The 12622-nt window shown below is 42.2% G+C and overlaps 1 protein-coding gene across 1 annotated transcript in view; it reads left to right on the top strand.

Annotated features, from left to right (window-relative positions):
- Window positions 1–12622, top strand: part of CDK17 (cyclin dependent kinase 17) — an 89222-nt gene that overhangs the window by 65975 nt on the left and 10625 nt on the right. Inside the window, exons 6-8 of the mRNA XM_066633062.1 lie at window positions 7209–7265; window positions 9555–9669; window positions 11321–11415. Coding sequence (XP_066489159.1) covers window positions 7209–7265; window positions 9555–9669; window positions 11321–11415 — 267 coding nt within the window. The remainder of the gene's footprint in view (window positions 1–7208; window positions 7266–9554; window positions 9670–11320; window positions 11416–12622) is intronic.

Genomic DNA, 12622 nt, shown 5'->3' on the forward strand with positions numbered 1-12622 from the left:
CACTTACTGACATTGAAGCGCATCTGCCATTTTGCTGCCCATTCTGCCAGTCTGGAGAGATCCTTCTGGAGCTCCTCACAATCACTTCTGGTCTTTACCACTCGGAAAAGTTTGGTGTCATCTGCAAACTTAGCCACTTCACTGCTCAACCCTGTCTCCAGGTCATTTATGAAGAGGTTGAAAAGCACCGGTCCCAGGACAGATCCTTGGGGCACACCGCTTTTCACCTCTCTCCATTGTGAAAATTGCCCATTGACACCCACTCTCTGCTTCCTGGCCTCCAACCAGTTCTCAATCCAGGAGAGGACCTGTCCTCTAATTCCCTGACTGTGGAGTTTTTTCAGTAGCCTTTGGTGAGGGACCGTGTCAAACGCCTTCTGAAAGTCCAGATATATAATGTCCACGGGTTCTCCCGCATCCACATGCCTGTTGACCTTTTCAAAGAATTCTATAAGGTTTGTGAGGCAAGACTTACCCTTACAGAAGCCATGCTGACTCTCCCTCAGCAAGGCCTGTAAACAATGCAACATGAAGTTCTTACCTTTTCGAGGGTATGATAAACTGGGGGTCCTTTCATGCTTTTATCCTCTATCTTCATCCTTAAAGTAAGAGGTCTGGCTACTCAGATTTTACTGACGGAGGAGACTAATAGCCCAGTTCTAACTAAACCCTTCCCCCCCATGCAACTGTGCCAAAAGAGCACACACTGAATTCTGCGGGGGTGGGGTGGGGGGAGAGTCCCGGATCCTCATTGTGGTATGGGAACTTTCATTCTCTTACCTTGGGGTAAGACTCCATTGCCCCAATGGGATTCCTTGGATCTGGTCCTGCCATTAGGTGGTGCAGAACTGAGGAAAGTAAGAGGGAGGGAAAGGAAAGTAAGAGGGAGGGAAAGAAAGAGGGAGGGAAAGGGAGGGAAAGGGGAAAGTAAGAGGGAGGGAAAGCACTGTGCATGCCAGTGCTGCTGGAATCCATCTTCTCCCTCCCCTTCTGCCGCCCGCCCCCTTCCCACCCAGAAGCTCTTCGTTTGTGCCCATTGCTCGCCTCCCACAATGACTTCTCTGCCTCAGCGCAGGTCCTTCTGTGGCAGCATGTCCGGGCTGGTGCTGCCATTTGTGGTGGTTTCCCTGAAATGACTGCTGGCACCACACCATTTGCAACATCTTAATAGCATGTACACTGTCATACATGCCTTTTCAATATCACTAAGCCCAGACAGGATTGGGCCATAATCCTAGGCATATCTACACAGAAGTTAGTCCCATTGTCTACTCAGAAGTCCCAAAGTGTGCGTAAGATTGCAGCCTTAGTCTGAGAGTGAACCCCACTGAATACAATGAGGCTTACTTCTGAGTAGACATGTCTAGGATTGTGCTGTAAATCCACCTTCCTACCATAAATTGGTAGTGTTATCTACTGAATAGAACAGTAGGACTTGCAATATCAGTTGGAAGTAGTTACTTTGGTTTGGAATTCCAAATGGATTACTAAGTTGTGTTTCTGTCAACTTCTGACCTCCCATTACATGACTCCTCCAAAGGTCATTGTTCTCTTCTTTTAGTAGTTGAACTAAAAGGATAAAGGCTTATTCTGTGGTAAGATAAGCCTTGTAGAAACCCTTTCTCCCAAGATGTGGTTTAATCAAAGCCTTATTGAGATGACAAATCCTGATTTTACCTTTATAAAGATCTGAACTGGGTGTGACTTACCAAAGATCCTGGTTTTCCTGGTTTTCACAAACAATCTGCTCAAAATGCCTTAATGGTAATAACTTGGTATACTTCGGCTATGAAAAATGCAAATTCAGTATCTGGAGTTGTTAGGAAAGGTATTGTAACTAAAATAGCAAGTGCCATAATGTCATATGATCCTGTCCCTCATTTTTGCTTCCACCTTTCTCTCCTCAGACTTGTACTAGCAAAATCACTAGTACAGGACTGAGGAGACCCTTGCAAGTTGGGAAGCTTACACAGGGGTAAGGGGATTTAAATCCTGATGCGTTCCCCCCCCAACTGCAAAGTGAACTCGTTTTTAATACTGCCGTTCCAGCGGGAGGGAGGGAGGCTTAGGCTCCAAGTAAGGTGCCTCTCCCATCCATAGTATAGATCAGGTGTGCCCAAACCCTGGCCCTGGGGCCACATGTGGCCCTTGAGGCTTCTCAATGCAGCCCTCAGGCCCACTGGAGATTTGCTGGAGACTGCACTGGCCCAACACAACTTCTCTCAGTGTGAGGGTGACTGTTTAACCTCTCGCATGAGCTGTGGGATGAGGGCTCCCTCCACTGCTTGCTGTTTCACGTCTGTGATGCAGTAGCGGCAGCAAAGGAAAGGCCAGCCTTGCTTTGTGCAAGGCCTTTTGTAGGCCTTGAGCTATTGCAAGACCTTCATTCATTCATATATGTTCATATTTAATATATTCATTTATGTAAACGTATGTAAATTTATTCAAATTTTAAATGTAAATTAATTCTTTTTTTCCCCCCGGCCCCCGACACAGTGTCAGAGAGATGATGTGGCCCTCCTGCCAAAAACTTTGGACACCCCTGGGATAGATTGTTGGTGTGATTTTTCCCCCCTTGTCTGATGAGAGACAGAGAGTGACAACTAATAGAAAGTTAGAGCTGGGAGATCTGACTTTCAAGATAGTGCAGAAGCCCTGCTATTGAAAGAAGAGCGGGGACTCTATCCTGGGTTTAGGGATATGTTGCAAAAGATGGTAGTAGATACCAGAGTGGGTTGTAGGCCCGATTTTGGCATTTCTGTGTGCTGAGGTTTGCTATGTTAAGACTTCTTAACGTGTTTTTGACAGCAGGTGCTGGGGATTGTGTTTAATACGAGTAGGTTTTGATTTCTGAATTGGAATTATGTTAAATGTTGTGAACTCTCTTGAATTTTTCTTGTAAAGTGAGAGGAGCTATATGAGTGTAGAAAATAATCTGATTACAGCTGTTGCAACATCTTTTAAAAGTTGTTGAACTGCAAAAATGTCTTTTAAAAGGCTGCACTTTTGCTGCCACCTTAATGTATTCAAGCAAATTAACATGGGTGGATCAGGAGTGGCATGAATCTTTGTCTTTCTATAGCAATCCTTATTCCTAGGAATCTCGATTCTAAAGTGAACTGTAGGAAAAACAGTGCCCTCTAATGAACATAACATGCATTGATAATGGCCCTTCTCTTACTCTCCCCCATCCATATCTTAAAGACTGTGTTGCTCCTCTTAAGCTAAGATCTGGCAGCTGTGTTTGGGTTTGCAGGCTTTGGGTTTGCAGGCTTTGCACACGTGCTGTGTGTCCTTCCATTCTTTCTGCACTGTGCTGTTCTTTTTAGCAATGTGCAACAGATTTTTGTTTTTGTTTTATTCCCAGAAACACAGTGCCTGGAGATTATAGTTTAAGGGCTGTGTGCAGGGTGGCATTTGAAACTTATGTACATACCAAACCTTGTTTAGGGAAATATCTTCAAGAAACAAGGGACATTGAATAACTGTTTTAGGGTTAAGGGCTGCCTTTGAAAATCATTGCATAAAAATTATAGCAGTGAAGTAAATATTAGATAACTTGGGATGAGTGGTGTTGTGAGTACAATAATGTATTATCTTGTGGCACTTAAGTTCTTTTGCCATTTGAAAATGCGTGTCTGTAACTAAGGCTGCAATCTTATCCACACTTTCCTGGGAGTAAGCCTCATTGGCTATAATGGAACTTACTTCTGAGTAGACATACTTAGGATTGGGCTGTAATACTTTTAATCTTGATGTGCTAAGAAAAAGGAGCTTACTGATTTGATATTGTGGTGAAATAGCCTCCTGTTAAGTCATAGTTTAAAAAATCACAGTTTGATTATATCTCCAGTGTTTAAGGTAACAAAAAAATAAAAAATTAGAATTATGGAGTATTCTAGGGTCAGACCTCCTAATATCTTAAGAACATAAGAAGAGCCCCACTGGATCAGGCCCAGGGCCCATCTAGTCCAGCTTCCTGTGTCTTATAGCGGCCTACCAGATGCTGCAGGGAATGCACAGAACCACAAGATACTTGCTTCTCACTGCCACTCCCCTGCATCTGGCATTCTGTTTACCCCTGCAACCCCCGATGAAGACACCTATCTGTGACTTGGGTTTAACTTGGGCCACTTTATTAAACATAGGTGACTAATTTTTAAAACATGAAACCTTCTGAACAAACTGCCATCCATGGCCATTTTGGATGACTGAAAAAAAAATTCTTACCCAGCCCTCATGAGTGAAAAGCCAATCTCAGACTGTGCAGACCCATCATGGCTTGTAACATGTGATGGACGTTTCCTCCAGAAATCTGTCCAGTCCCCTTTGAAAGGCATCTAGGCCAGATGCCATCACCACATCCTGTATCAAGGAGTTCCACAGACTAATTACACACTGGATAAAGAAATATTTCCTTTTATCTGTCCTAACTCTCCTGACCCTCAATTTGGCTGTTTTATTCTCAGTCTCCTTTTTATGATCCCAAACATGGAATTGGCCTTCTTTACCACCACTTGACACTTTCATCGAGCTGTCCACCAGCACCCTAGTATCTCTCTTCTGAATTATTGCAGACCGCTCAGAACTCATTAACCTATACGTGAAGTTTTGATTTTTTTACCCCAGTATGAATTACTTTACACTTAGTTACATTGAAATGCATCTGCCATTTTGCTGCCCATTCTCCTAGTTTGGAGAGATCCTTCTGGAGCCCTTCACAATTTCTTGTGGTCTTCACCACTCTGAAAAGTTTAGTGTCATCCACACACTTGGCCACCTCTCTGCTTATCCCTGTCTCCAGGTCTTTTATACACAAGCACCAGTCCCAGGACAGATACTTGGGGCACACTACTTTTTCACCTCTCTCCCTTGTGAAAATTGCCCATTGACACCCACTCTCTGTTTCCTGGTCCTCAACCAAGTCTTAATCCATAAGAAGACCTCCCCTCTAATTCCCTGACTGTGGAGTTTTCTTGGCAGCCTTTGGTGAGGGTCTGTGTCAAACGCCTTCTGAAAATCCATATATATAATATCTACGGGTTCTCCCATATCCACATGCCTTTTGACCTTCTCAAAGAATTCTAAAATGTTCGTGAGGCAAGACCCTTCTATACCTTTACAGAAGCCCCTGCATATCCATATCCTAGATAGGTAGTCTTTCATTTTATCCTGTTCACTACAGTTGGGATCTCACTGAACCCACTTGTTTTTTAGTGAAGCCCTCAAATTAGTTTTAAAAATTATGTGGAGATACCACAGAGAATGGTCAGTCCTCTTTTGATAGTAAAAGACATGACAGATAAAACAGCACTAGAAGAAAAAGTGCTCTGTATTTTAATGCCTCTTGAGAACCAAAGCAATAGGCTATGGCTAGCTCCAGTAGCAGAGTAGGTAAGTCATGCTGATAATAAAGTTGGCATTGGCATTTGTAGGAAAATGAAAGCAGATTCCATTTAGTTAAATAGTGGAAGATTAGTATTTACTGGCAACAAACCTGTCAACAACATGGCTTTGAACATAGTTCAACATCTATCTTAATACATTTTCAGCAGTCATTTACTCCTTTGGTTGACTGGTGGGTTTTCAGTTTGTGCTAGAAAGCACTTTAATTCAATTCATGACTTTTTAAATGGGTGCATAAATAATAATTAATAATTAAATGAGGCAGCATAAAAAATATATTCAATTAGAATAATATAAGTAACAGGAAATTCCCTTGTAGCATGTGAAGTCTGATTCTGATCCTCCCTGGTAAAGTTGGTTTTCTTCCTGTGTCTATTCCCAACATAATTTGTTAATGCAGTTTGCTTCCCAGTTGGAGGAATGCAGAGGTTTAAAAAGCATGTAAGGTCTTCAGTGGTATATACATGTTAGGGGTCAATGGAAATAGAATTTCTAAGTAATTTTGTTTGGAAACCAGGCGTAGCAGTTTCCCAGGAAAAGCTAGATTTGGACTTGGCAGTGACAATTATACAAGGCATTCCTTTAGTATTTACTGATGAACTGAGGAAAATGACTTTATTAATATATTAAGAGAAAGGTTGCTGCTTTGGTGGCATTTTGTTCTTTATTGCTACTATCCAATTTCAAACCACACACAGATCCTAATATGTAGTAGTGTGTTACCAAACTATGGGCCCTCCCTTCTCACTTTGCTTCCCACCACAGTGTGGTAAGGTTAATGCCTTAAACTCCTACTGATTAGTACTTGGAGGTTGTCCATGACTTTGTGTACCTTGGCTCAACGATCTCTGACACTCTTTCTCTCGATACCGAACTAAACAAACGCATCGGTAAAGCAGCTACCACGTTTTCCAGACTCACAAAGAGAGTCTGGTCCAACAAGAAGCTGACGGAACATACCAAGATCCAGGTCTACAGAGCTTGCGTCTGTACTGCACTTCTGTACTGCAGCGAGTCATGGACTCTTCGCTCACAACAGGAGAGGAAACTGAATGCTTTCCACATGCGCTGCCTCCGACGCATTCTCGGCATCACCTGGCAGGACAAAGTTCCAAACAACACAGTCCTGGAATGTGCTGGAATCCCTAGCATGTATGCACTGCTGAAACAGAGACGCCTGCGTTGGCTCGGTCATGTTGTGAGAATGGGTGATGGCCGGATCCCAAAGGATCTCCTCTATGGAGAACTCGTGCAAGGAAAGCGCCCTACAGGTAGACCACAGCTGCGATACAAGGACATCTGCAAGAGGGATCTGAAGGCCTTAGGAGTGGACCTCAACAAGTGGGAAACCTTGGCCTCTGATCGGCCCGCTTGGAGGCAGGATGTGCAGCATGGCCTTTCCCAGTTTGAAGAGACACTTGGCCAACAGTCTGAGGCTAAGAGGCAAAGAAGGAAGGCCCATAGCGAGGGAGACAGACCAGGGTCAGACTGCACTTGTGGAAGGGATTGTCACTCCCAAATTGGCCTTTTCAGCCACACTAGACGATGTTCCAAAACCACCTTTCAGAGCGCGATACCATAGTCTCTTGAGACTAAAGGTTGCCAACAACTATAGGAAAACACTCTATTTAAAAAACCAGATTTTTACCCTGTCAGAACCCACTCTGGTAAACACCTTGCCAGCCCTGCTTCTCAAAGTGACTGGATGTCACATAGACCCTTTTGAGCAGATGATAAATTATTTCTGAGTATTTCTCTCATTACAGTTCTTGAAAATAATTTAGTTTTCATTTGTCTTACAGTCTGAAATTGGATTTGGGAAAATGGAAACTTATATCAAATTGGAAAAGCTTGGTGAGGTATGTGTATCACGTTTTTCAAGACATTAGGAGTTTTCTTAATGATAGATAAATATAACATTTGTATTAATATCTTTAACATACAAAATGTTTTATACTCTCCCACCCACTTCCTTACAAATCCTGTCTGTATTCCTTCTTGGAAATGAGCAAATGAGACTGCGAAATGGTGACTTGCCCAGGGGTTGCAATCTGGGTCCAGCAAGATCCACATTATGCTCACAGGTCTTCCTTTATATTTCTCAGGCTGCAGTCTAATCTACATTTACGTGGGAGTAAGGTCCATTGACTATAATGCAATTTCTGAGTAGATATGGCTAGGATTGGGCTCGCAATCCTTAACTGCCCTTAAGATAGGACAGGTTGGAAAGCTAATAATGCATTTTATTTTGTTTGCCAAAAGTATTAGCCTTTCCCCAGTATATATATATATATATCTTTTAGCCATGGTTATACTTACAGTGATTGATGACTTGACAAATGAACATGGAAGGAAGAGGATATTAACAATTTCCATTGTCCCATCTGATTTGAAAATTGTTTTCAGCACGCTCTAATGTTATGTGGATTATTCCTTCTCTGTTATACAGCATTTATAGGGCAGGGCACAGTCCTGTAGCCCTGGGAGGATATACATAGCCAAATAAGGACTACTTATATGTATGATTTTCCTGCATTTGCACCATTGTAGTGTTACGTAAGCCTCTGATTAAGTATGATTTCCCTATATGAAGTGTGTTGATTTTAATTGCTTAAAAAGAATTTGTGGTGAAGACTGTTGGCTCTTATTTGGAATTTGCCTCAAATATTTGTCAAAACAAAAATTGGGTGTACATATTCTTTTTTCCTTTTGTAACATAAAACTAGGTATGTGAAAAGAGACATTGTAGGTTGGGCTGGTGCATGTATAACACCCTGCTTCTTAAAGGTAGTTACTTCTGTGACCAGCTCCTGGTTGTTTCTTCCTCCTCTATCTAGAATGTTAACTCCCCACCAGTGGCTGGAGGGGGGCGGGTCACTCAGTCTGGCAGGGAGGTGGGCAAGCGGCCCCTCCCTTTGGAGCCATTCTCGGCAGGGGGCAAAACAGAGCCGTACAGGAATTCCCCCCCCCCGCCGGGAATGGCTCCAAAGGAAGGGGCCGCTTGCCCATCTCCCTGCCAGACTGAGTGCTCCACCCCCCTCCAGCTACGCTACTGCTCCCCACACATGCCCTAATCATAGCTCACTGTTAAATCATCACTGGTGTTAACCACAGCTATAGGTAACCAGTATTTCTACCCAAATCAGATTTGAAACTTGTGTTCGAATCTGGTTTCGAATCCTGATTAAGAAAGGAAGCTTGGCTAGCCATATTAGAAGTTAGTGATAGCAGGAGACTGATGGTACCAGTCTTGATGGTAAGGTGGGTGGGGAAATTTGCCTTGTTCAAGTGCTGGAGGAGTTACCCATCAGGAGCCAGGTCACAGGATTTCTTAACCATGCTTAAGCAATAGGGAGCGTTGCATGTACACCAGCTCAACGTGTACTATGCTTTCAGTAATTTTAAAAATAGGGCAACTTTTTGACAGAGATGTATTACAGGAGCAAATGCCATTTCTGGTCTTTTTTCTGTTCTTTTTCTGTTCAGATCAATATATAGCAGGAGTGTCAAACTCATTTCATATAGTGAACTGGAACATGGCATGTTCGATGGCACCTGCTAAGGGCCAGAAGTGACATCATTAAGCAGGAAGTTATGTCCTTAAGCAAATAATGGCCAGAAATAAGCACTTTGTTCTCACGTACTCATTAGCGGCAAATGACAGAACATAAAATGTGCAAGTCTTTATCATGTTTTAGAGATATGGGAGAGCCCAAGTTTCACGCTGGCCCCCCTTTCAGCAGTGATGCTGCTGAAAGGGTGGCCTGCATGATAATCGGGTTTTGCAGCACCTAAGCAGCATCTCCTTCTTTCACCCCTCCTGGTCTGTCACTCAGCATTCTCTTCCCTTTCTCCCTCCCAGAGCCTTGGCAGAAGTGGCACTGATGAATGGGCAATGTTGGTAGAGCCCACTTATCTCAGGGGGCGGATAAAGAGCTTCCGGGTGCCGCATCTGACCTATGGGCCCTTTGACACTCCTGCTGTATAGCTTTTAAAAGTTCTGTATTTAAAAAGCTAACTGATAACAGTCAAACTGATAACTAATGGATAACTAATCAAAGTCTTGCTTGCTTTTTTTAATCTGGAATTTGTACAGAACTCTCCAAGAATTTTTTGCAAGTGTATTCTCTTTTTCACTTGTTCCACAGGGCACCTATGCAACAGTATATAAGGGAAGAAGTAAGCTGACAGAAAACCTAGTAGCTTTAAAAGAAATTAGATTAGAGCATGAAGAAGGGGCACCATGCACAGCCATCAGAGAAGGTGAGCAAATCTTTCCTCTTTTCATTTAGAAACTAGTGCCGTCTGAACTTCTAGTATTATGACTAAGTGGCATGTGAAGAAATCACACTGTGGACATGCTTAGGCTTTGGAATAATTTGGGAAAACCAACAAACCATGATCTGTTCTGTTGTAACTGCATTCTTAACCCTTTCAAGCTCAAATGCTCCCTCTTCACTTTGCCTTCTCAGCTACAGTGCAGAAAGAACTCTGATATGGACATCCTAGTTCACTTAAACTACAGCTCTACGTGTAGTCTGAACTCAGAGCTGCTGTGACAACCAGAGTTTATGAACCACAGTGAAAGCATGATCTCAGACTGAGATTAAAATCTGGTTTCAGATTCTGGTTTCTAAACCACAGTTAAACAACCGCTCTGGATTCAGACAACATGTGGAACGGTTGTTTAAGCAACTCAGAATGCCCCAAGCATGCAAGCTGAGGAAATTTTGAGAGCAGGGGACTAGGGAAATATTCGTGAATGAAGAAACCATGGTTCATTCATCTGACCTGGCACATTATTTCCATTCAAAATTGAACCCATAGAATTGGAGTGGGCCAAATAAACATGGAATCCCCTGTGGAGAGAGGAGCAGGGAAAGGGCCCATGTGCCTTCTGCAGATCTCTCTCATGTTGAGAAACAATGTCGTCTAACATTTCACATTATCTTAAAACAAGATAATGTGTAATCGATCTGTTAGACGACATTTCTTCTTATGTCAGTTTCTTCAAGTGTGCCCAAAGGGATAGATATCTTAAAGGAGACAGAATATTTAGGTTCCAAATATGATGTAGGAGGGATTGTCGGGATCAAAATGAAGATGTGTGGCTTGGAATTCCCCATTTGGATTATCCCCCATTGATTCCTTTGCTAAAGAGTCCCTAAAATTTCTTACATCCTGTGATATTTTGTGACATTAGCATTTCCATCCTACAGTAGTAAACAGTGAAGCATGTACGGGCGTTCCACTTCCTTATCTAGATGTCAAACTGAACTTTTCTGATTAACAGGTCTTAGCACAAGGCCTCTTCCACATGGCCCTGTCTTAGTCAAACAGATTATTACCTTGCAGTGCTGGCCAGTCAGAATTTCAAAAAACCGATTTGCCCTGCAGGTGGGGGAATCAATCACCAATTGAATGCTCTTCCATATAAAAAAAATAAATCACTAGGCATAGAACACTTGATTTTGGAGAGAATGTTTTTGGAAAAGCTTTCAGTCATGTGTGCTGCCACCTGCGGTCTGAAGTGATAAGCCCAGACTTAGATCTACCTCCACAGTGAGAAGCAGGCCTCTCTCTGTATTGCTTGCAAATCATCATCCTCCACAGAGTACACCATTAGTTAGCATCAGCATTGTGCAGATCTGCTACATGAATTCAAACCCCATGATATGTTACGATCAGTTTAGAGAATGCAAAGTGCATCCAAATCCCACTGACACTGTGGGCACTTTAGGCACTTTGATTTCAGGTGGACAACATTGTATTTTTTCTGGATCTATAGCACATAGGCTAAATTAAATACCAACTCCACTACTTCTAGTCTGCTGTGATCATTCCACACAATAATATATGATTTAATTTTCCCATTTACCACCAGTCTTAATTCTATTCTTTCATCCTTTTGCAGTGTCATTATTGAAAGATCTGAAACACGCAAATATTGTTACGTTACATGATATTGTTCACACAGACAAATCATTGACTCTGGTCTTCGAGTATCTGGTAAGTTTTAAATCACCTTCAGATCCTTTGTGTTTCATGTTTACAGGTTTTGTATAGTCCAAAGAAACATACGCTATTGCATATATGAATTGGGGATGGACCTTGAAAGTAAGTCTCTGTGCCAGAAAATCAGATGACTGTGATACATCAGACTGAATTAATTTGCCTTGTAAAGTATAGTGTATATACCTTGCCATAGATAAGCACTGCAGTCCCTGAAGAACAGTAAGTGTATGTCTTTCTTATAGTTTGCTATAGAAAATGGAAGGATTGTGTTGCATGCTGAATTAGCCCAGATTTTTCCTTTTTTCGTGACCACTTATAGGAAATAACTTGCTTCTTGTTTTCGGGATTGCAGCTATTGTGTGGCCTACCTGAAAGCAATGTTTTCCTTGTGTTGAATGGAAAAGAACAATGCCATTTCAGCACTACCCCAATCTATTTATAGTATGAGATACCTTGCATTGTGCTGGCACTGTAAAAAATATTATACCACCAATGTGCTCCAGTTTAGATGCCTAATTGGCGTACAGGAGAATGACGTAGAATGTACTTGTCCTAGATTAGAGAAGTGTTGGCCATTAATAATGTCTTTCCAATTAATATAGGGTAGAGACATTGAACATAGAGATTTTGTGCTTTTTCAGTGTCTTTAGTTAGAACAAGCCAATCGAAACTCTGATGTGACTGAAGTAATGGTAGTTGGTAGAGGAGGGAACGGCCTCAGTAAAAGGAGTCAGTCTGCTCTGGCAATGCAGGTTTTTAACCTTTGGATCTGTTGTTGTGCCTGAGTTGTTTAGACTGTGATAGCAACCAGGAGTAATTTTTGCCAACTCTATCTGTTGGAAAGGCCATGATGTGCCATTTCAAGTAGTGACTGTTACTCATACCTTTATAATATAAAGGCTAGGTTAAAGCAGTGACATAATAGATCAGACTTACTTTGGTGGATAACTGGGAGAAGAAATTACTCCAAGACTTTTTACTAGATCCTCACAGCACAACACAACTCAAGGTTTTGGTTTTTTAACCCATGAAGCCCTGAGCCCTTTTGGGCTGTGCCTCCTTTGTATCACTTTATTATCTCTTTAAGATCTGCTGAGAAACACCCTCTTAATTTTTCTAATCTATGTACAGTGTGTTTATAGTGAAGCTTACATAGAACGGAGTTTGTAGCTGTTCTACTGCAGCAGTAAATTCCTCATTC

This window comes from Tiliqua scincoides, chromosome 7, assembly GCF_035046505.1.
Source record: "Tiliqua scincoides isolate rTilSci1 chromosome 7, rTilSci1.hap2, whole genome shotgun sequence".
Taxonomy (NCBI): domain Eukaryota; kingdom Metazoa; phylum Chordata; class Lepidosauria; order Squamata; family Scincidae; genus Tiliqua; species Tiliqua scincoides.